This window comes from Equus asinus, chromosome X (assembly GCF_041296235.1).
Source record: "Equus asinus isolate D_3611 breed Donkey chromosome X, EquAss-T2T_v2, whole genome shotgun sequence".
NCBI lineage: Eukaryota > Metazoa > Chordata > Mammalia > Perissodactyla > Equidae > Equus > Equus asinus.
In genome coordinates this window covers 64,727,540-64,751,431 of record NC_091820.1, presented here as the reverse complement: position 1 = coordinate 64,751,431, position 23,892 = coordinate 64,727,540, and the positions used below count along the sequence as shown (strand labels likewise).

The window sequence follows — 23,892 nt, the reverse complement described above, 5'->3', positions numbered from 1 at the left end:
ATATATGTAACTTATAAGCTCACAATTAATGTCATTCAGTTGAACAAAAGAAGTTATATACTCAAAACATATGAATAAAGTAAAGTGGATTGACTATACACTATGGTTTAAAATGGACTGTTATTGTAAACACATTAATATTAACTACCACTAGGAAAGGTCTATACATACTTATGTGCAATCTCTGTAATCATTATTTTCTAAAGCCCTAGTATCTAAAACTCTCTGCTTAGTGAAATATATGAGAGAACATGAAGCTACATTATCACAGTTTATTTTGTAATAACTTCTGTAAATTGCTAGAGAGTGCAGAAATCCAAGAAATGAGTGAAGTATGTTATCATGTGGGTTAATACTCCAGGCATTAGTTCACCATTCATTTTACTCAGCCCCTTTTTGCCTTAGGCTATTTGACAACATATTGAGCTTATAAGAACTAAAAAAAAAAAAACAAATTTTTTTTAAATTCCATGATTTAAAGACTAATTACAGGTAAAAGGCTATTATTACTTAAAGCTTAAAAAGCAAATGAAATCATTGTGCCTTTTAGATACTTATCAAGACAGCAAGTAAAAAATAATTCACTTCTAAAGCAAAAGTAAAAACACAAGACAACTAGTTTTCTATAGGCTAGGGAGCTGTCAACAGTCCCATCTGATAGTTTGTTCAAGAATTTTTGTGCATTCTTCACATAGACTCAAGCCCCAAGGGTTTCGCAAGCAATGAGACAGGCTCTCTGTTCTGAAATAGACCCACCAGAGTAAGTGCATATGGTGGTGAGAAATGTACAGAAGAGAAAATTTCGGTTATTTTTAAGTAGAAAAATAAAATGGAATTCACAAACGAGACATTATTTGATTGCTGGTGATCTTCTGATCAAAATAAAATGCAGCAGTTTTAAATTCATGAAGTAACTGAAAAATTTGTACCATGTTTCTCAGTGGTGTGGGATCTAACAACCAATTAACCAACATTTGGCCTCTGGTATTCTATTTTTCACAATGATACCATTGTTGTGAGAAGCCCAAAGCATTTATTTTGGGTACAACTTCACAAATCTCCTCAGGACAGGCTTAAAAGGTCTGTAATACAGGCAAGGTTAAGCCCAGGTTTACCTAAGAGGAACAAAAGCAGGACAGAGTTAAATGAATTGGCCAAGAATACAAAACATATAAATAGAAGAGTGGGGGATTTCATTAATTTCCTATTGTCATAATAACAAATTACCAGAAATGTACTAGCTTAAAACAACAGAGATTTATTCACTGACAGGTCTGGGGGTCAGAGTTTGAAATTAGTCTCATGGGCTAAAATCAACATGGTAGCCGGACTGGTTTCTTCTGAGGGCTCTAGGGGGGATTCCGTTTTCCTCGCCTCTTCTAGTTTCTAGAGACCACTTGCAGTTCTTGGTTTGTGAGCCCTTCCTTGCATCACTCCAACCTCTTATTTCCACCATCATATCTCTTACTTCCCCTTCTGTCATGAAATTTTCCTCTGCCTCCCTCTTATATGACCTTTGTAATTACATTTAAGGCCCACCTAAATAATCCAGGATAACCTCTCCTTCTCAAGATCCTTAAGTTAATCATACCGGCAAAGTCTCTTTTGCCAATAAGGTAACATTGACAGGTTCTACAGATTAGGACCTAGATATCTTTGGGAGCTATTATTCAGCCTACCTCAGGAATAAAACCAAATGTAAACACATTCATGATTCAGCCACTAAGACAAGGGTGACTGACCCATAGCCATACGGCTGCTGTGGGTTGTTATTGGTTTTCTGTGTGAATCTGGGATTTACTCAAAAGAAATAACTCATTGTCTGTCTCTCTGTCTGTCTGTCACTCACACATTGTTAAGACAGATTATTGATGTTGTGACTTAAAATAAAAGTGTTCTTTCAAAAAACATACAATAATAATGAAAATATAAAGAAGTACTCGTGTCAATTTGCAAGAAGGCAAAACATTTTCATACTAAAAAAATTAAATTTTGTTAAGTCCTAGCTTGAAGATGGCCATTTATCAGTAGACCAAGATGTAGAGTAAAAGCCAGACCTTTATACCAAAAAGTGAAAAGGATGGTTGGCAATTATCTAGTAAGTTCAAGTATTGCAAATTAAAAAAATCTAGGTAAATCAGATAATTCCTTATCCCTACCTCACCCCATCCCACACTAAAAATATCTTTACTTGCATAAATTAATTCTGGAAATTCCATATGAATTACAAAGATTAGTTTTGACACCAGCAATTTATGTAAAACTGTGTCTGTTCTCCCAGCGAGCGATGTTACTAGTGAGCTGTGTGATCCTGATCAAGTCCCTTCGGCCTTCTGAAACTCAGTTTTATGTGTGAAATGAGTTTAGAAATAATTAAATTTAAAGTTCCTTTCAGATTAAAGGTTATTACTATGAATGACATAAATTGCTACCTAGATCTTATTATAGTGAAATACAGCACAATCTAAAAATACTCATTTAAACCAGCAAAATTCTAATCATCACTCTGCTACTACTTCTTTAAGAATGCCAGAACTAGTCATTTAATATCATCACATCCTTGTTTTCTGCCATTAACTGACGCTTAACAACTTTCATATAAATTAAATATCTCATTGCTTATTATCTTCATGAAGTTTTGAGAATAAGCCAATTATTATATAGCATGTTAATTGCCTTTAATATGAGAGATGGCTTATTTGCTTATTCATAAAGATCTTAGGCATAGAAAAGCAGGGAGACTTGCTTAAAATCTCTCTTGAGGAAGAAAAACTTTGGGATTAGATCTCAAGATAGCCCTGTGTTTGGTTCCTTCTGCCAAACTGTCTCTATAACTATCTATATTATATAGTCAGAAAGTGTTCATATAGAGATTGAGTTATACTGACAATTCATAACATACTGACTCTGTCCAAAGTGATGTGTCTCTCTCAACAAAACAAGCAGACAGATACAATCCCTGTGATGCCAGATTAGATATTGCAGGGTTCTGATCACAGTCCCAAATAGACAACTGCAAAATGAACGAATCATTGGAAAAATGCTCAATTGATACCTACAGGAATCTTATTCTGCCTCTTCAATACTGGCAACATTCTAGAACCTCCTATTTTCAATTTTCTATACATGTCAAGGGAAACCAACACTATTTAATTGGAATACTAGTATATTAGCTTCTCTAACAAATTACCATAAATTTAGTGGCTTAAAATAACACAAATTTATTATCTTAAATGTCTGGAGGTCAGAAGTCCAACACGTCTCAGTGGGCCAAAAGCAAGATGTTGGCAGGGTTGTATTCTATTCTGGAGTCTATAGGGAGGAGAGAATCTGTTTTGTTGCTTTTTCCACCTTCTACAGGCTGTCCGCATTCCTTGGCTCATGGCCCTTTCTTCCATTTTCAAGCCAGAAATGACTGTCAAATTGTTCTCATATGGCATCCATCCGACACTGACTCTCTTCTCCATCTTCCACTTATAATGAGTCTTGTGATGACATCAGTACCTACTGGATAATCCAAGATAGCCTCTCCTCTCAAGATCTTTTGTTTAATCACATTTTGCCATGTAAGGTAACACAGGCACAGGTTCCAGGGGTTAGAATATGGACATCTTTGGGAGGCCATTACTCTGCCTACCATAACCAGCTCTAATACTAATAATTAACCCACTGTGATGGTACATACGTATTCACCTGTGTAAATTCACCTAGCGAATTCATTCAGTGAATGTAGCCGTAGTAGTCCAATGATCATAAAAATGCCCCTCTTCAATTTGTCCTAATAGAAAATTAGGGATTTGAAAATCACTTTTCCACTTAATTACGAAACAAAAGTACAGCTTTTATCTCTATCACAACATTTATTCCAGGTGACATTGTCATCAGAGTCTTACCAGTCACAAGGAGTCCAAACACACCATTCATCCTAATACACTTTTATTAAAATTTATTGAATTTCTCAGAAATGTAACTATATATATATCTCCAAGATTTCATTGAAGACTTACACTAAAGGCTTCAGGATTAAAAAATTTTTTCAATCATTAGTCAGGCTCAAATTAGAAGGTGGTAGACAGGATGGTAAATGACATAAAATATATGCATCATATGGAATATTTGAAAGAACTAGCAATACTCAGTCTGGAGACAGACATCCAAAAATTATCTTCAGAAAACTGCGAGGAGGCATGACAGAGGTCTTACCTTAGGTGAAGGGTTCTGATAACAAGGAGAAGATTTACTTCCAAATACAAAAATCCAAACCACTGGGTAGAGGTTACAACAAACCACATTTTGGCTTAATTTAAAATTCTTTTTAATAACTAAAGTTACCTAACAATGAAGCGACCTATTCAAAGAATTACTAGAAGTTGTATTTACTAACTTAGTAGTTAACAGTAGTAGTTAGTAGTTAGTAGTAGAAGTTAACCAGAGTTGTCTAACAATGGAACAGTCTATTTGAAGAATTACTATAAGTATCAATGGAGAAAGTCAGTATTTAAAAGGCTGTGAAAAGAGAAGTTTGCATTGAATAAAACGTTAGACATATTAGTCTATAGGTCCAGTTCACCTAGAAGATTCTATGGGTCTATAAATAGACTTCACCAATAGATACAATTCCTTCCATTAAAAATCTTACACTAATGCAGCAACACTTTATTAACGCAGCAACATTATTAAGAAAAGTAAAGCGATCAACAAGCAATTACTGAACATCTCTTATGGGCTAGGGATTGAAGACATATATGATATAATCCCTATCCTCAAAGAGTTTAATGGAGTGATCAGAACATGGTCACAAAAAGACAACTGACAATATGATGAACATCCCTCATGAATCATAAACAATAAGTGCTAAAGGAATAGAGGTAGAGAGAACTGCCTTACTTTAAGTAGCCAGGAAAGACTTCACTAGTGAGGAGGAAGAAGGAGTAAGACCAGGGCCTGTGGAATGGGAGAAGAAGAATAACTTCGGTGGAGGAAACACTGGGAACAAAGGAACCGAGGTGAGGAAATAATTCGCACATGCAGGAAGTAGTAAGCCCAGATGTTTTGACCAAAGAGTGCCTCTAGTGCAGTACTTACCACTGATGGCACAGAAGAAGATTTTTAGTACATGAATGAAGATGTTTATTTAATTTTACATGTTTATATTAATGAGCAATAGAAAAAAACAGAATTAGCACATCAAATCCACGATTTCATAGACACTACTTTTTGGGATAAATCAAGTGCTTTATTCGTGCATGCATTTATTCATTCATCCACTAATTCCATAAGCATGTGTTCATTACATACTTTCTGGGGACGAGGTACTGTGCTACAGTTGGAGAACACAACAGAGATGAACAAAACAAGGTCCCTAACCCGAAGGAGTTCACAGTCTAGTGGGGAAGACAGCTATAAACAATACAATATGCAGTGATACTAAAATATGCACAAAGTGTTACTGGATTATAAAAAGACACTTAACCTACATTGAGGGTATTTTCCAGAGAAAATTAAAGTATATTTAGGAAGGTTAATATGGCGATTCTAGGTGGAATGGATTGCAGAGGGAGAGATAATTGAGAGGATGGTTGAATTTTCTCCAAATAAAAGATAAAGTATGAATTTAACTCAGCTTAGATTTAGACTGTAGTTCTCAGAAATATATACATTATCAAATGGGTGCTGAGATTCCTAAGTCATGCCCTCCTATTACTCAAGTTTAACATTATCAGTGTAACCCCATTCACTATGGAATAAAACCTTTCATAGGAGCAAAAGTTCAGCTAATGTTTACAAATCCGTAAGTTTCACTAAAGAATATCCAAAAGAACACCGGGCTGAACATAGGTGTCTAAAAATCTGACAAAGGCCTAATTTTAAAAAGAAACTTCATTTTTTCAGAAGAAAAATTAATTTACTACCCACTGATAGGTTAAGATACAGCATTCCTCTTTCTGAGGCCTTGACTTTATTTACAGCATAATTGGTAGTGACCTATAATTTTGCTTAACAGCCCAACTAGGATCATTGTGTTTCCTTAGTCTTAATTATATAAAATTAATAGAATTGGTATTGAGAGTGGCAAAGCTTACCTCAGGCTTGAAGGGCTTTAAAAAAAAGCCTGGGTATTGAGTGAAATATAGTCTCTACCTGTACAAGGCTTTTATGAGGAAGTCAGCTTTACTTAGCTCTGCATATCATTCATCAGGTTATTATCAGATCCATTATCTTCTTTAGAAAAGACTGAAGCTGAGTCAGCTTCAAATTAGCAATCTCCAAAAAGAAACTACAATAACAACCCCCTCATAGTTTCTCTAATAACTTTTTAAAAGTCTGTATTCTCATTCCCAGAGTTGAGGAAAAAGAAGGAAATAGACTGTTGTCAAAAAAAAAAAAGACTAAATAAAGGATGATTTTGGTCCTTTTATTATACTGTGTCAAAACACGAGGTTTAAAGAAAATATAATCAAATTATAAGGGAGGTTCAAAATAAGCTTCTTGTAAAAACATGAAGTTAGTAAATACAAACCACCTTAAACTCACAGATTAATTGTGACCTGAAATAATGTCTTCTAATATCTATTAATGATTCACTGTTAGTCTTGCCTCTAACTATGTGGTTTTGGGTTAAACACATAACCTGTATCTCAGCTTGTGTTCCTGATTCATAAACTGTACTTTGAAGAAGTCATATTTGAGGGATATACAGTAGGGTTTCACAAAATTTGTTTATAATATAGGATGGTCTCGAGACCGGAACCTACTGCAAATTTGCTTGAAATAGTTGAAAAATAGCCAAAGAGAGTAGATTTTTAATATTTTACAAATAAGTATAAGAGCTACTAACTAATAGTTTCAGAAGAAATGGAGGGTGAGGAGGAAATCATCCAAAAAGAGAAAGATCATTAATGAAAAGAATGTGATCATTTTCAGTAGCATAGGATTCTCTTTCTAGAACACAGTATTAAATATACAAAAGTCTTTATATGCTACAATTTCTAATTTGGAAATGTGAATGTCACAAGCAATATTATTAGCCTGTTTTCTCGAGTTGAAAGTCCTGTATGACCTTTCTTCATACCTTTTTCCTTGCTTAAAATATAACTTTTTTGGGACACAGCTTTTTACTAAACCTCACGCTCAACTAACTGCACATTACTGTGCATTATTACAACAGCATCGAAAAGAACCAGAGAGAGAGGAATGGGGGAAGGGTGAGGGGTAGAGAGAGAGAAACAACATAAGAATCTACAATATTTTTCCTTAAGAGAAGAGTTCATTTTCAATGGAAAAGGAATAACAGGTAGAACTCTCTTCTGTGCCATATTAGGATTTCAAAACAAAACAATGTGCTAAGGTTCTTGAAACCTAATCTTGGACTACTAAAAACAAACGCAAAATTCTAATTTATAATGGAAAATAGAAAGGGTATTCTGCCTTAACAGTTTTAACAAATTATTTTGGGCTGCTAATGGAAAAGAATTTTCATTCAAAGGAACTCAAAATACTTGCTATTAATCACATTTTTAAAAATCTAACATTCCTGGGAAGTAGGGATAAGGTCATTTCTTCTATTTTATAGAGGGGGAAAAAGCACAGACATTAACCCATTATCCTAAGGCGTTTACTCCCAGATCCAGAGCTCCCTTGTTGATTAGTATACTAATGATGGAAAGGATTGCAAACAAATTACTATTAAACATTAAAGAGTCACAGTCTTCAGTTCAGAGTTCTAAAACAGCTGTGTTTTCTCTACTACAGCAAGCAGTATAATTCATAATTTTACAAGACAATATTTTTCTGGAAATTGAATTTTTTAAAGGCATTGCATTAGGTCTTACATTAGACATGCCATACAATTTTCTTCACTAATAACAAGATCAACTATCATAAATAAAAAATGCCAAAAACTTGGGCTTGAGGGATTTATTGATTTAAAAATGTTTAAAATGCTTATTTTGAGATTATACTTTAAATTCAATAAATCAAGAGTCTTACAGAATAACTAATATATGGGAATATTCCATTACGGCATCATCTGAAGTGTATTGATCTACAGCCATGAACAATACCCAGAACGCTTCCTAAAAAAGTAGAGGAACAGAAGAGAAGAAAATAAAATCATCAGACCTATTTTAAGCTTTCCAAAACAAGCTAGGTTGTAAGCTCTCTTAAGACAAAGACCTCGTGCCCTACAGAGGTGAATATTTTATCAGCAGGTTATTTAGAGAATATATGTTGAATTGATAACTGGTGGATCTCTATGTACTGTATAGTGCTTTACTTTCTTTGCTTCCATGGTTTCAAGAATCTGATCTCCCTCTTCGCTACACAAAAAGAGGTAAAAAAAAATATTCTTCATTGGTCACCCAGATTTCCACAATCTTAGTCCCAGAGTCTAGAACAACAAGGAATAGAAATTAGCACTGCAGCATACTACCAAGGGAGGTTGTACATTTCCTTCTTTGGAGAGTTTACTAAGAGAAAGTTGATTACAATCTTTCTGGGACAGTTCACAGGCAGTCCTTATGTGGATGGACTGGATGATCTCTTCTATCCAGATGCTTCTAATATTTTATTTTCAGTAAGTTTGATACTGATAAAAAAATGGAAGAAACCAAAAGCTATTATGTTTTTTAACAATGGAAAAGAAACTTCCAGTGTTATACTCTAGGTTTCTTAATAACAAGTGACATTAATCACAAAAAGATTAATTTTTCCCATGCCCTTTTTATCTAGATATGGTTGTTTTAGTCTCCCACTAAAGCACCATCATAAAAATCTGAAAGACATAATGCTATTTTAAGAACAATCTGGTACTAGGAGAAAATTTATCCACCAGAACAACAGATCCCAAATGGATTTTGACGCTTATTAACTCTCAGTAATGAGGCAATCTTCTTCTTTTTTGTTGTTGTTGTTTTGAGGAAGATTAGCCCTGAGCTAACATCTGCCACCAATCCTCCTCTCTTTGCTGAGGAAAGCTGGCCCTGAGCTAACATGCATGCCCATCTTCCCCTACTTTATATGTGAGACACCTGCCACAGCATGGCTCGTCAAGTGGTGCCATGTCCACACCCAGGATCCAAACCGGCGAACCTCAGGCTGCCGAAGCAGAATGTGCGAACTTAACTGCTGCACCACCAGGCTGGCCCCAGAGGCAACTATTTTTGACGGAGTTCAAATGTTGGGGGGGAGGAGAGTTAGAAATATGTTGGAAGCAGGAAGGAGAAGCTAAAATGATCTTTACTTATCTAATTATTTGGTGGAAACATAAAGAGAAATAATATTTCAGCACTTAAGCTCTTTGTCATATGCTTGACCAAAGTCAAACATGTTGAATAGCCCCCATACTGGAAAGTCTGGCTCACGAGACGATCCTTAAATTTAATTACAGCAGTGGCATGAACTAAACCCAAAGTAAATAAAGCACATTGATATGCAGAACCCTGAACAAAACATTAAACGGTACTTTTGGGAATCCTTTAATCTTTGGAAAAGAAGGAAAGAGCTAAGGAGAGTAGGAAAGGTTGAGACAAACATAAGACCTTTGCAGTGTTATAAATAAAGGAGTTAATGAACACACCTCAGATTTTTGTAAAGAATAAGCGTTTACACAAAAAATCAAGGCCAGGGTGATCCCAAGGTGAAGGGATTATAGAGAATTGTAAAAGGCATTCTTCAGATAATGAAAAAGGGGCCTCGCATCCTTTGTTCCAGAATCCCAAGGTAAGTGATAGAAATAGGCAATGAACTTGTCATCACTGCTACATTTGCCTTTAATAAGAGCTATATAATAATCACGCCTGTGCAAAATGTTCAAACGTAAGAAAAAGTGCAAATTGTGCTTAGGATCTACTTCCCACACGCTTCTCTAGTGAAATAGCAGGAAAACTGAGGAAAGTTTGAATTTAACTAATAAACTATCACTGTTTTCAGAATAGTTATTCAAGGAAATCACTGTCAGGGTGACTGGAAGGGGTGGACAAAATACTTGGAGGCATTTGTTAGTGGGCAGGAGAATGCTGATTCCTGTGAGACAGGGTACCAACTTTCACACAAGAAGTCCATAAAGTACTTCTGCGTTTGAGCCTCTCATATATGCCTCTTTATTTGCAGACCATGTAAGTTAGTCCCCAAAATTGACACCCCCATACTCCCTCCCTTATTCTGGCTCAGGGAAGAGGCTGAGGAATCTTTATTCCTGGTCCTTTTTTGCCGTTGAGGACCTGAGTCCAGAGTCTAGCCTGGTGGGTGGCAATAAATATTTTCTGAATGAATGAATGAATGAATTTTGGGGTGAAAAGAAGAGAATCCCCAGCACCCCCTATAGATTCAGAATTGGCAGGGCCTATCCACATAATTTAGTAAAATTGTCCACTCCATGTAAGGCTCTACAGTTGAGCATCTCTGCCAAGTGTTTATATGGCATGTGTGTGGACATACACTATTAAGTTTGGTCAATGTAGAAGTATTAAACCAGAGCTCCATAAACTCTCTGATCTAGAATTTAATAATTTCATTTATATGGAGTCCCAAATTTCTAATTCCTTTCCATTTATCTTTCTTTGTCTTTTTTTCTTGAATTGCCTTCACCCAATCCCAAATCAGCCCAGAAATCGTTAAGGTATCGATATCGGCCTACTGACCTTCCAACTTTATATTCTTTCTAGTTTCCTGGAAGCTCGATTAAAATTGGGGAGCACGGGACTAAATGTAAAAGACTAAATTGAAAAATAACAGACAAATTGTACTTTCTTATGACTGAAATAATCCACCTCATAGTAAGAAGTTAAAGTGTAGAGAGTAATATTTTCTAAAGAGTCAAACTTGTCTTTACTGAAGTTTGGCAAGTGGGGTAATGTAAATTTCCAGCTGTTCTTTATAATTTCTATAAGAACTTCAACTTTTCTGCATATCCTCTTACAAGGGTAATTTAAATTTATCACTAAAAATAAATATATTTTGCTACATTGTCAACGTAGATTTTATATGGTAACTCAAATTAGCAAAGGCTTTTATAACTTAAAGACAATGCTTTCTGAAGTAATTTGGATTTTTCTTGATAAAAAGTGCTCACTGGACATTTTCAAGTAGAAATAATATAAAGATGTTTATTTGGTTTCATTGTTCTCTAATCACAAATATTCATCTTCTCTCTCTGTCATAATTTCCAAAATATTAACTCTATAATATTTCAACCACAAGTCATTGAGTTACTTTAAACTTGATTCTACAGTGAAACAAAAAATCAACAGTGTTCTAATAAATCTAGGCTGGGGAAACTGACAAATAGGATTTTTCAAGGCAAAATCCCAGCTCACTTAGTTTTGTGCTTTTTAAATAACTCTAGAATAATGTCATTTTAATTCTTTTCAGCTATCTTCCTTCTTTCCTTTCACCAAACTGCTCAAATATTAGTCTACGTACTCACCTCTTCCTCATATGCACCACATTTCTCAAAGCTTCGCAATCAGGCTGCTGTCCTCACCATTCCACTGAAACTGCTATTTCCAAGGTCACCAATAATTTCCTTATTTTGAATTGAACAGCCTTTTAAAATCACTTTTTATGATTTCTGTATGGCACCAGCAACAATGCTCACCCTTCTTGAAAACTCTTTCCCTGCCCTTGCTTCCATGAAAGGACACTACTCTGATCTCTCTTAATGAATCTTCCTGTTTCCTTCTGCAGCTGCTTCCTTTCACATCATCCTAAACATGAACATTCACCAAAGTCCTGTCTTTGTTCACAGCCCTCTTCTCATCTGACTCTATAATTCCTCCCTCCATGTGAGCTCATTCTTTCCTATGGTTTCAAGCACCTCTTTGTCAATGACTCCCAAATCTACTCTCCAGACACCATCTTTCCCAAGTTCTAGTCATGCATTTCCCACTAGTAACTGCACATCTCCATTCGGATGACCTGTTTAGACTTGAATTTAAACAAGTCATGCATTCATCCATCAACAAATATTTATTTAGAAACTCATCACAAGTAAGTATATTCTGGGCAGTAAGAAACTCATGGTCTGGTGGAAAGTAAATAAGTTGTCGATATCACTGTTGAATTTTGAAATAGTACTAGTCTAAAGTAGAGCTCTACAAAGTACTTTAATTATGACAGGTCCATCAGTATGAGAGGAGGAAAGCTAGGACATAAACCGTAAAAACATTGGCTTAGCCTGAAAATCTGTTTTTTTATGTACAGAAATCTGCCTTACATGACATAAAGCAATTACTGTGGTAGAGACAATCTCTATACCTTGAGAAAATGTCAAAAAAGAAGTTTTAACGCTATTATACACAACATGCCACCTGTATTTTTATCATATGCTTTTACATAGAATAAGGATTCATCATTAATCATATGAAATGAAAATTCCTCCACATTTTTATTGAAACAAAATAGACACATACATTAATGTCTGCCATTTCAAGATCAAAGATTTCAAGAAATCTTATGACATCAAATGGTGGTCCTTTTTGCAAGTGTGGGTATAGAAGTAGGTTATCTCACTAACTGGGAGATAATCTAACTGCTTTTCCTTATAATTGTTTGTTGGAGCAATCCATGTTTTGATAGCCCTAGGATTCAGATTTTGCTTTTTTCTCCCCCCAAAATCTTTTAACGTGAACTGTTGCACAATACGGTATCTAATTGTTGTACCAACAGCCCCTTTTTAGCTGTTCTCTATAGATTCCAAGCAATAAGATATTTATGCAATGTTTCCCTAGTTTTACACATTAACCTAGAAGTACAGTTCTAATACTTCTCTATCCAACCACATTATGCAGTAAAAAAAATCAAATTCATCTCTGGAAATGAGTGACTTTCCAAAAGTAATTAGATATTAATTTACAGTAAATCCATTTGGGCATCTAGTCATAAATTATTTAGATAAGACTGTGTTAGATACTTTGTGTTCTAAAGCATCATATGGTACATAACTTTTCATGAAATCTAGAGTCACTGACTTTTGAAAGCACATACATGCCGTGTGGCTGGTGGGACCTCTCCCAAGCAGTCCTTGACATTTGGGCAGGGTAAGGTTCCCCTGGAATGTGTAGTTTTAGTTTCCAAAGTCAACCTTTTGGTAGAGTCAGACTAAATTCCAAGTAAGATATATACTCCTCTCTTAAGTACCCTATGCAGAGCCTGATCATAACCATATAATTTCTAAGGGGACACAAACACATGCCAAACAAAAATCATTCTTCAATGTCAACTTCAAAATGTAATCATAAGCCCTAATGCAACTGGACAATAAGTAAATGTTTAGTCACAGTTTCCTTATAATATTTTTGTACTTGCCTTTCAACAACCTCTTTTTTAAAAAATCACATAAATTCCAAGTCTGGCATGGAACTGGCACTATTCTGGACCTTGTCACACTTCCTTCTTATTCCCTTTAAAACTCACCAGGTGTTTGTCTTGTCACCTGCCTAACTCTCTATATCACCACTACTACCCGATTGTCCTGTCAACATTGCTCAGAAAATTTAAATTTAATACATTTATTCCTAAAATTTTACATAGAAATTCTCTGAAAAAGGTTCATCCCAACCTCTGCCTCTTTCAAGTTCAAAATATTTAGTTGACGCATAAGACCAATTATGTTTAAGTTTCTGAAAGTGTGAGATCAGATTTGATAATTTTCAGTAACGGATTTCCAATAATAACACTTGTATATGCTTTCTTTCATGATACTTTTCACTTTATGTCATTTATATTCTACTTGTGAGGGTGATAAAAAACAAAGAAAGGTTTAGTGACCTACTCAAATCACATAGGCAACAGCCAATAACACATACCTCATCCTAAAGCTATGTGCTCTAATTAAAAGCTTAAAATCCCTTCCAAAAACAGTCTTACCTTTTAGTTATACTGCCTTACGCAAGGTAATTTTCTTATACTGGGATAAAGGTACATGTTCTGCATTCTAACTAATAGTATATACTGAGCTATTATGACTTTACTTTCTGCTCTGAAGAATTCTATGTTCTCTACATGATGTAACAGGCCACTAGAATTATTATTGGTACTGCTACAGAACAATTAATTAAGAAGTACTTTTCATGATTTTCCAAGTTCATCAGAAAAGCAATTTTGCAATGACTTTTAAATTAGTTTCAGAGCCACATTCATAGTGGGTAATTAATAAATATCAATCAGAAGCAGAATAGTATAGGGACTAACATCATGCGTTCTGGAATCAGACAAACCTACAGAATACTTTGCTAGCTCTCTGACTCTGTTTCCCCTTCATAAAAATGTGCATATAAGAGTACTGATTTCATTGAGTTGCCACAAAATTTTAAAAATGTAATATATGTAAAGTCCTTACCGCTATACCTGGCATATTTTAAGTGCTTAACGAATGATAGCTCTTATTATTATCAACTAAAGCTGACAAACAACTTGCATAAGAAACTAAAGTGAGATGAATTATCATATTTTTAACATAATTACTAATTGTCTATGCTCGTCTTCCTTCTGAATCAAGTTTTAAATATCACACTGGATAGAATGGTTTCTGATATCATACAGTTAAAATATGTTACACTTATGATAAAACAAAGGGCTGAGTTGTGGTGGTGAAACAGACAAATTTTTCATGTTGTAACTGTTAACTGAGATGAATATTCTGTGGTATTTAAAAGGTGAAGTTCTATTTGTCTTGACTCACTGTTGGAAATCCCCTAAGCAATAATGTTTGGCTCCACTCCAACTCTGTGGTAGGGTCTCATTTCCAGAAAGGACTAAGCCAAAGGGACAGAATTCAAAGACCAGAGTGCAGAACCGGAATTTACAAGTTATAGCAGCACTGCCTTCCTGATGAATTTAGAAGATTTACAGAATCATAAAAAGCTATCTTTTAATTACGTTTGTCTATAGCCACACGGAAAACCTTTTCAGGGAAGAGAATCAACGTCATAAAAAATCAATATGTGGCACAAATGCTATTTAAAACCATGCCCTTGGTTAGGCAATTTTACAAAAAAAGAAATAAATTGTATATGGAAATGGTACTTCTAACCTCCCTATCTCCCCCACTCCTAGTTTACTCTCACATGCAGATTATGAAGGAAGGCACATTTGCCTGGTAGGCCTCATCCAGTCTTTTCCTTTCTTTTCAGGCATCATCCAGCCTTAAATGGCAATCTTACTCACATGATAAGATTTTAATGTACTATCGACATAATTTCTGTTCAATACCTATAGTCTAAAAGGATGTGTAAATAAAACAGTGCTTAGGAGTGGGTTCCAGAGTCAGAACAACCTGAGTTTTAATCTCAGTTCTGCTATTTGTAGCTCTTTGATCTTGAGCTACGTACCTAATGTTTCTGGATCTTAGAGATATTCCCTCCAATTACATGAAATGGATATAACAATAGTACTTACCTCACAGCATTTTTATAAGGATTAAACTAATTGTGATAACATACATAAAGCACTGGGCACAGTGCCTTACATATACGATGCATAAATAAATGTTAGCCTTTATTATTACTAGAGTCAAATCTTAATTAGTCATGGTAATGAAACAAAAATTCTAGTAACACCGACATTGAATACTTTTAAATATACCATCTTTGAATTTGTCGTGATATTTTTAAATTTACTTTTTCACTGATGTTCTGACAGTCTGCAACACTTAAAACAAATTAATAAAGCCAAAATGTGAGGGAGTGGGTTAGAAAATAATCCCTTTGCTTAGAATTCTTCTCTACTGGCCAAGTGTAAAAAGTCAGCTTTGTCTCTCATATTAATAATAACAATCACCATAAATGAGCTACGCCTTCTCTCTAAATGTGTGTTTGTTTAATCTTGGTCTGGGTTAGAGGAAATAATTAAGTACTGGGTTTAAAAGGCCTCCTGGTGGGCTACAAAGTAGAAGTGAAAGCAAACAGATGGTCAGATAGTCACCAACAGATTCTCAATCTGTTTGATTTTATCAGTAAGAAATGAAATTCAACATTCACCCTTGATAATTCAATTCAAGCAGAAAAAATTCCTGTACAAGATATATGTTTGACTGCACAATATATATTTTAGAAAACAACTTAGAGATTAACTACAGAGAATTAGAACATTCAACCTGATTGTGTCTGGGGCTTCAATTTATTTTTTTTTCCACGCCAACCCAGGGGGAGGATTGACTTTAAGGTCTATTGATCAAAACCTTTCCTCAATAGAGTAACTAGTCTTCAAGCTAGAGATGAATCCATTTTATGCTTCTCTCCCACCAGATTATGAATCTTTCACTAAACTTCCACAATACATTCTTCCCTACAACCATTTGACTTCTAAGTATCTGTTTAAATGCTCAAGAATCATCATTATTGACAACTGTGTTTCCCAAGCCTCTTTAAGTTGGGCCAAATTATTCCAAAGACTTTGCCACTGTTGCTGTGAAATTCAGGAAGTCAGTCATCAAATACAAGGCACCAAGTTGAAGGAACTGATCTCGAGTTCCTGCATTTGCCATGTGAAAGCTGCCATTTCCCACTGTTGGGGGCATCCAAAAAGCACGTCCAGTCATCTGATGAACAGTTTCCGATTTTGCTCTTCTAAGTAGTTTATAAATACCTCTAAGCAGCAGTCAAACAAATCTTGGTAGCTATGACAAAGACTACAGCATACATCAAATCAATGTTTAGTTCATAAATACAGAGACAGAGCAGCAAAATACTCTGTCACTTAAGATGCAATTACTTGAGAACCCTATAGTTGAAGAACCGTGGCTGGTTGTTCTATATCCATATTACAAAATGAAGAAAATACTGTAACTAGTGACTCATATTTTGGCAAAGTGTCCATTTTATTCACTTGTTTTTACAACTTGTGCACTGAATACTGCTACATAGGAAAATTATGTTTATTTCATTTAGTATATGGACAATTAAAGCTACAACTAGTTTATATTTTAGCAATCATTAAAGAGACCATTTTACCAAAGTTATTCCATAAATAAAACCCTTAGAAACCATCTACCACAATCTAAAATTTCTACACCAAGCACACCTAGAATGCAAAGAAGCCATGAAAAGGAGATTATTATGGATCTGCGGGAAAGAAGTATGGGAAGAAAACTCCCAAACCAGTTAAAATTCTTCAAGTTATCATCACTCTAGCAATTCTGATCAAAGGCCAATGTTTCTTTTTGTTAAAAGTCATTGAAATTTATTGTTATATAGGCTCTGTGCTTACTATCCCTTTTTCATTAAATGTAAATTCACAGGGCACTACAATCTCGAGAAGAAAAAAACATGGTGTATGCTACTGTGCTACAGCCAGTCAAGACATGCACGAACAGGCAGAAATCACATCCTACAGACAGATAACTTGGGAGTTGCATTCCTGCTAAATGGTTTCCATAAAAAGAAACAGTATTAAGACCTGAATTTTCACACCTTGACCTATAAAAGACCAGTTCCAAATATGCATGTCTTCTCTATCTCCCTGGCCTTGTGTGAATAATCATTTACCCTACTTACTGACATTCTCCTTTAGACATCCTATTCCTCCTCCACACTAGCTCCTCATTTTTCTATTCCCCTATATGTATATGCCCAGGCAATTCTTCCCCTTACGGGACTTACTCGTTTCCGTACCTCTCACATCTCATGTTCACATTTATCTCCTTATGCCTCCTAGCTGTCATGCATCACTGGCAGGATGTATTCCTTGGTAGTTAAACACATGTTATTTGGATTCAAACAGTTTGTGTTGGATTCTGTGGCTTACTAGTTGTATGACCCTGAGAAAGCTGTTTAACCTTGCTGAACCTGTAATTCCTTATCCTAAAAATAAAGATAATCACAGTACCTAATTCATAGGACTAGAAATTGTCAAGAAAAAATGAGATAGTACCTGACACACTTAAGTGTTTCTACTAACTATCATTATTATGGCTACTATCAAGAAATCCCTTGCAAAAACCAACATACTTGCTTTCATTTCTAAACTTTTGAGAAGCAAGTGCTACTCCTCTGAATTGGGGCAGAGTTGAGCACAAAGTTTGAAAACTTTTTTTTGCTTTTTAATCGGCCTATGGAGGAAAGGGAGACTTGCGGCAGAATAAATTAAAATCATCTTGCAATTATCACAGATCCTCCTCTACCCAATAAAACATCTAACATTGGTTATTTTTATGACAATCATTAGAGTGAATGAAAACAGTCAGGGATTACCAGTCCAAAACCAAAACCTTCTTAAAATATTCTTCAGACACTCAGTCACTTATAGGAGTATCTCATTTTGTACAATTGTTGGGTTCACATCAGGATGTTTGCTCCAAAATTTCTAAATCGTGTGTTAAAAACAGTATGGCAGTAAGCTTAAAGGAAAAGTCTTAGTATTGCAAACTGAAGAGTCTCCATTTGTGTTCTAAAGGAGCTCTTCCTGAATTAAACTCACTTTATACTGTTTTAGTATTATCTAAAATACTTTAAACTTATAATAAAACAAGAATTTATTTTGGCAATATGCAGTAGAATTTCTTTTTTTTTTTTTTTGAGGAAGATTAGCCCTGAGCTAACATCTGCTGCCAATCCTCCTCTTTTTGCTGAGGAAGACTGGCCCTGAGCTAACATTTGTGCCCATCTTCCTCTACTTTATATGTGGGATGCCTACCATAGCATGGCTTGCCAAGCGGTGCCACGTCCCCACCCAGGATCCGAACCGGCAAACCCCGGGCCACTGAAGCGGAATGTGCGAACTTAACCGCTGGGCCACTGGGCCAGCCCCTGCAGTAGAATTTTGATAACAGACTCATAAGAACTATAATTACTACAACAATAGACAAATCTCTAGTTAAGATTTAAGAAACTTAAATAAGAAAAAAACTGAAACAAATCACAAATACTATAAATATTTCCTATTTTCATAGTCTTCAACAATGGAGTCTAATAATGGGCATAAAAGGAGACAGTAGTCATTTTTAATGTTCTTAGGAACTCAAGTTTTAACAAAGAGAGAGGTGCAGTTGTTCTTACTTGAATAGAAATTCTGAAAGGAGTTTCCTGTTTAATCTGCTTTCGGGGGAGGAGTAGAAGAGGGAAAAAGCAAAGAATAAACAGCAGTATTGAAATGTGTATCACTCAAAGTGAAACTAACTTCCTGATCTGTTCAATCTAATTAGGGGTCTAACTAAGGTATTAAACTGGTCTTAAAAATTTTCCAATTTCTGTTTTGGACTTGAGACTAACCAAATATTACTTTGAAATATCAAAATGAATATATATGTAAACTAATAAGGCAAGAAACTCATAAAGTGAGGTTCAAAGGCAATATAAAAAGTCTTTTTTTCAACCTAAACTTGCTAAAAAAAATGAAAGGTTAAGTATTCTATTTCAAAACTATCTAAACACATCCACATATGGTGGGGGGTGAGAAGAAACAAGATTCAAGGTTCTTGTAATTTCACATAAACTTCAGTTCTATCCCAAATCCTCTTCGGGGTAAAAAAACAAAAGAAAAACAAAAATACACAACAACAACAACAAAAGCATGGAATAGCTGCTGTTCTAAAGCTCAGAAGAAGGAGGGAGTTCCTACACCCTACATCCTGAACCCACACATCTGCTCTTGCCACTGCTGGCTTTTCTCTTGAGTTTTAAAAAACAGAGACACTTTCATTTATCATGGATATACACTCGGCTTTCATTCCAGTTTATCCTATTGCTCCCCACAGCTGCTGAAAAATTGTTATTCTAAATCAACCAGCACACGAATGGGGGGAATGTCCTATAATTTGAAGAAGCAGCAATTCCAGTTGGCCACTACATAAGAAGCCACTTGCTGGTTCCCTTTCCAGGTCTCAATACTATATTTGAAGCAGTTTGGAACTGTTAGAAGCAAAATCTCTTGAAAAAGAAAAAAAGTCAAAATAAGGGACAATATGGAAGAAAAAAACAGGTCCCTTGTCACATTAAGTTTTTAAAAAAACCACAACTTTGTATCATTGTTCCCAACTTCCGCTCCCACTTTGCCAAGTTCTAACAGAATCTTTAGGCTGAAGTTAAACACCCTCTCCCACACACTCGAAAAATAACTGACTACAGGGGTCTCACTCTCTGAAAATAATCACAATGCCTTAGTAGGCCTCCACTCAATCGTCGTCAGTTAGAGCGTGTTTTACATTCTTTACAGATGTGCACTCCTGCCCCTTGTTTCAGTACCTAGAGCACATGTCAAATGTTCCATTCTTGAAACTCACCAGTGTGTGCTTTTACTTGATTTCTTTACTTAACCCTAAAGACCCTATACCGCCATCTCCCATCTACCAAAACTCGGTAGCTTTCTTTTCCCTTCAAAGGAGAAATGTGGCCCTAACGTCATAAAGCAAACAAAGCTCAACTCCATTGAAAACGAAATCGATGCAACAAAGGGAAGAAAGGGAAGAAGGGGGGTGGGGTGGGAGATACGTGTTTCTTCCAAAGGAGAAGCTGCCAGACGAACTTCTGCAATTTAACGGTTCTGGGGCAGCAGCAGACTGAGGTGTAGGAAAACAAGAAAGGTGAGCTCCCCACCCTCCTTACCGCCGTGGAGCCAGAGGAAGATGCAATATACACACGGATCACCATCCTGGGAACAGCAACTGCGGTTGTTTGGGTCCTGAAACGGCTGGAGAGCAGCTGCAGCAAAGGCTGGAATCAAGCTAGGGGGCCGAACAGAGGTTGGAAGAGAAGGGTGGGGGAAGGTAGAAGGGGAACTCGCTGGAGCCCCGCCTCCTCCCGCGGCTGCTTTTACTGGGCTCAGAGCGCTGCAGTCCCAGCCCCAAACCCCGGAAGGCACGGGCTTATTTGCATCATTTCTAATTTTTTTAAATAGGGAATCTCGAATAGCACCGCGAGATCTGTTGAAACATTTAATTTTGACTATTCCCTCCCCGAGGAGAGAGGGAGAGGAGAAAGAAAAAGAGAAAGGGAACATTGAATTGAATTAGATTAGAATGAAAGACCTTTTCCGACGGAGTCTAAAAGTTGTACGCATAACTTCCTTCTCAGAAAGGTATGCAAATAAGGCAGAGCTTCCTTGAAAGAGGAAGCTCTGTTGAGTCCAGACGCTAGTAAGAAAGCCCATGCTCTCAAAGCTTTGTGCATTTTTAGACTCCTATTGTGTAGTGATTGTTCTCATGTTAGCTGGTGGCAGGAATTGGGCACTGAAGGACTGAACGATGCCACAGAGGTTTAAGAAAAGTTTCAGGTTTCCCTAAGCCCAGAAACGGCAGGATTAGTTTTCTTTTTGAGTTTTGCTTTTTGTTGAGGTAGGGAATCCTGCTTCTGTGAGAATTCACAGGAGGCCTGATTGACTGGCTGATTCCACAATGGAGGAAGAAATTGCAAACCAAAAAAATTGAAAATACAGTGTAAGAAAATGAATGATTTTTGTTTTGTTTGCTTTTTAACTGACTGAGGAAAGGGAGATTGGATCATATGTTGCAGGAGATGTTGAAATGGGGAAAGGAAAGAGCAAATAGTTATTTGTAGTTCTAGGGAAATGAGCAAACAATTGACCAGAGACAAATGTCCAGAGAGGGAGCATATACTTCAGAGTGTCTTTTCAAGTTCTCAGATTATGTGAAAATAACAGAAATAAGGAACTTGCCAGATGATAAGTGCAGAGAGGGAGTCAGTCACCTGTCTTACTTCTTTGCTTTTCTTTTGCATTTTGTCCTCCCTCTCCATTCTAGTGGTTTATCACCTTTGTATAGGTTCAATAACTGTAATAGCTTCCTAACTGCTCCCTGTTCACAGTTTGTCCCGTCTCCAATTTATGTGCTGCATACAACAACCTTGAGAGGTGGATATTATTACATTAGTTTTATAGAAGAAGAAACTGAGACTCAGGAAAAAAAGTAATTTTCCCAAAGTCATATAGCTAATAAATTCCAGAGTCAGGACTAGACCTCAAGTGCAACCAGCTCCAAAAGCCACCTTCTTAACCATCATTGTAACACACTGCCTGGAACAGAGAAAGTACTCAATAATTGTTAGCTGTTCTTCTTCCTAGAACATCGCTTTTGTATGTCACTAAAGACAACATAGCCTGAAATACTTAAGATAGCTCTCCACCGACTATCAAACAGAACCTAAATTATGTTTATAAGGAGCTCCGATCATAATCTGACCCTACACTATCTATACAGTCTTACCATTGCTCCCCCAAACTGACTTCCCTGCATAATCATTGTTGATTCCCCACTGTAATCACCATACTTTTCCCCATTTTTATGCTTTTGCTCTTCCTGTCCGTTTCTTCACCTTTTCCTCACATCCTCATACCCTTTTCTGCCCTCTACATCTGTCCAAATCTCAAAATCTTTATACAAATGATCAGGCAGAACTAAGTCAGGGTGATCTAGCCACCTTCATCATTGTCAACATCAGGGTGACTTGTGCTTCCCAGCCCATAGGACAGGAAAATCTTCCTTCAGGTTTCGATTTAGCAAGGTGGGTATAATTTGCCATATACTAACATAGTCCAACATAATCAACATTTATTCTATGTGGACTTATAGTCTCTTTTGAATTGATGAAAAAAACAAAGAGAAAAAAAGAAAAATTCTTCTATTTATTCTTCATACTCACATGACAAAATTAATATCTCCATAGAACTGAACGGCAAGATTAGCAATGAGTTCAGTGGCTCTTATCTGGAACTTTCAGGAATGGGAAGATGATTCCTGATGTTTAATTTCTTTTAAATACAGATGTATTAATCTAAGTGAAAATTTCCCCAATAAATTGATATATCAACAAAGTCTGTTGGTTCTTATTAAAAGCACTTCAGATACATGGGGGACAGGCTTTACCAGTATTTTTATCCTAGAAATTAACATTATAGGTTATATTAGACTTGCTCCTTACTATATTCAACCATCCCTGGAATGTATATTCTAGAATAGTCATTTTTACTTCACTTATTCCTTCACAGAGCAGTCCTCAAAACCATGTGTTCATATAATTTGACTGGAAATGTTAAGACCTAATTAAAAGATGAATTAGAAGGTTTTCAAACAGTGTTTGTGACCTATTGCCATAGGAAATCTATTTATTAATCAAATGTTATTTTTCAAAAATTATAAAATAAGTGCATGCTGTGTGCAGAAAACTTAGCAAATACTGAAAAGAAAAAAATCACCCATACCCCCGTATCTGAAGATAAGGACTTTGAATATATTGGTGTAAGCCCTTCCAGGCCTAGAAAAAGATAGATAGGTGAGGGTGGGTGTGAGTGGTTGAGAGAAGTGGCAGGAAGGAAAAGAGAGTGAATGTATTTTAAAAATGTATTTATCTAAGATATATACTGTTTTATAAATGGCTCCTTTTCACTTAGGAAATATGTTTTAAAATTTTCCCGTGTCAGAAAGTATTATTCTACATGATATTTAATAGTTTTACATGATTCTATTTTAAAGATGTATCGAAAGTTATTTAAACAATTCTGTTATTGAATATATTGCTTGTGTTCAATTATTCTATATTATAGTTAATGCTGCAACATATATTTATCAGTAAATCTTTGTCCATATCTCTAATAACTTCTTCAGGATAAATTCTCAGATGTGAAGTTGCTGGCAAACTGTATAGGCATTCCAGCCTATTGTTACAATGTTATAATTTGCCATGATTTAGAGCAGAAATGAATGTTGATTTCATTGAAGAACTAGCTGATGTTATCCCAATCACAAGAATTGGGTTCTGGAGGTGTGAGGTGAGGCCTACGGCCATGGTTGTAGAGAACGTAGTCTAAGGGCAGTTCTTAGCAGGTTTTACTACCCTCACCTCCCTTATTGATTTTCCTAATGTAGGTCCCTAACATTCGACACTTTTCTGAGGTGGTAGGTAAGTTCCTACAAATATTTCCCTGCCCCATGTCCCCTTTGATGGA

The 23,892-nt window shown here is 35.9% G+C and overlaps 1 protein-coding gene across 1 annotated transcript in view; it reads right to left on the bottom strand.

Annotated features, from left to right (window-relative positions):
• Positions 1–20,991, bottom strand: part of SH3BGRL (SH3 domain binding glutamate rich protein like) — a 62,651-nt gene extending 41,660 nt beyond the window's left edge. Inside the window, exon 1 of the mRNA XM_014852382.3 lies at positions 20,538–20,991. Coding sequence (XP_014707868.1) covers positions 20,538–20,582 — 45 coding nt within the window. The 5' untranslated portion in view covers positions 20,583–20,991. The remainder of the gene's footprint in view (positions 1–20,537) is intronic.
• Between the last annotated feature and the right edge of the window lie 2,901 nt (positions 20,992–23,892).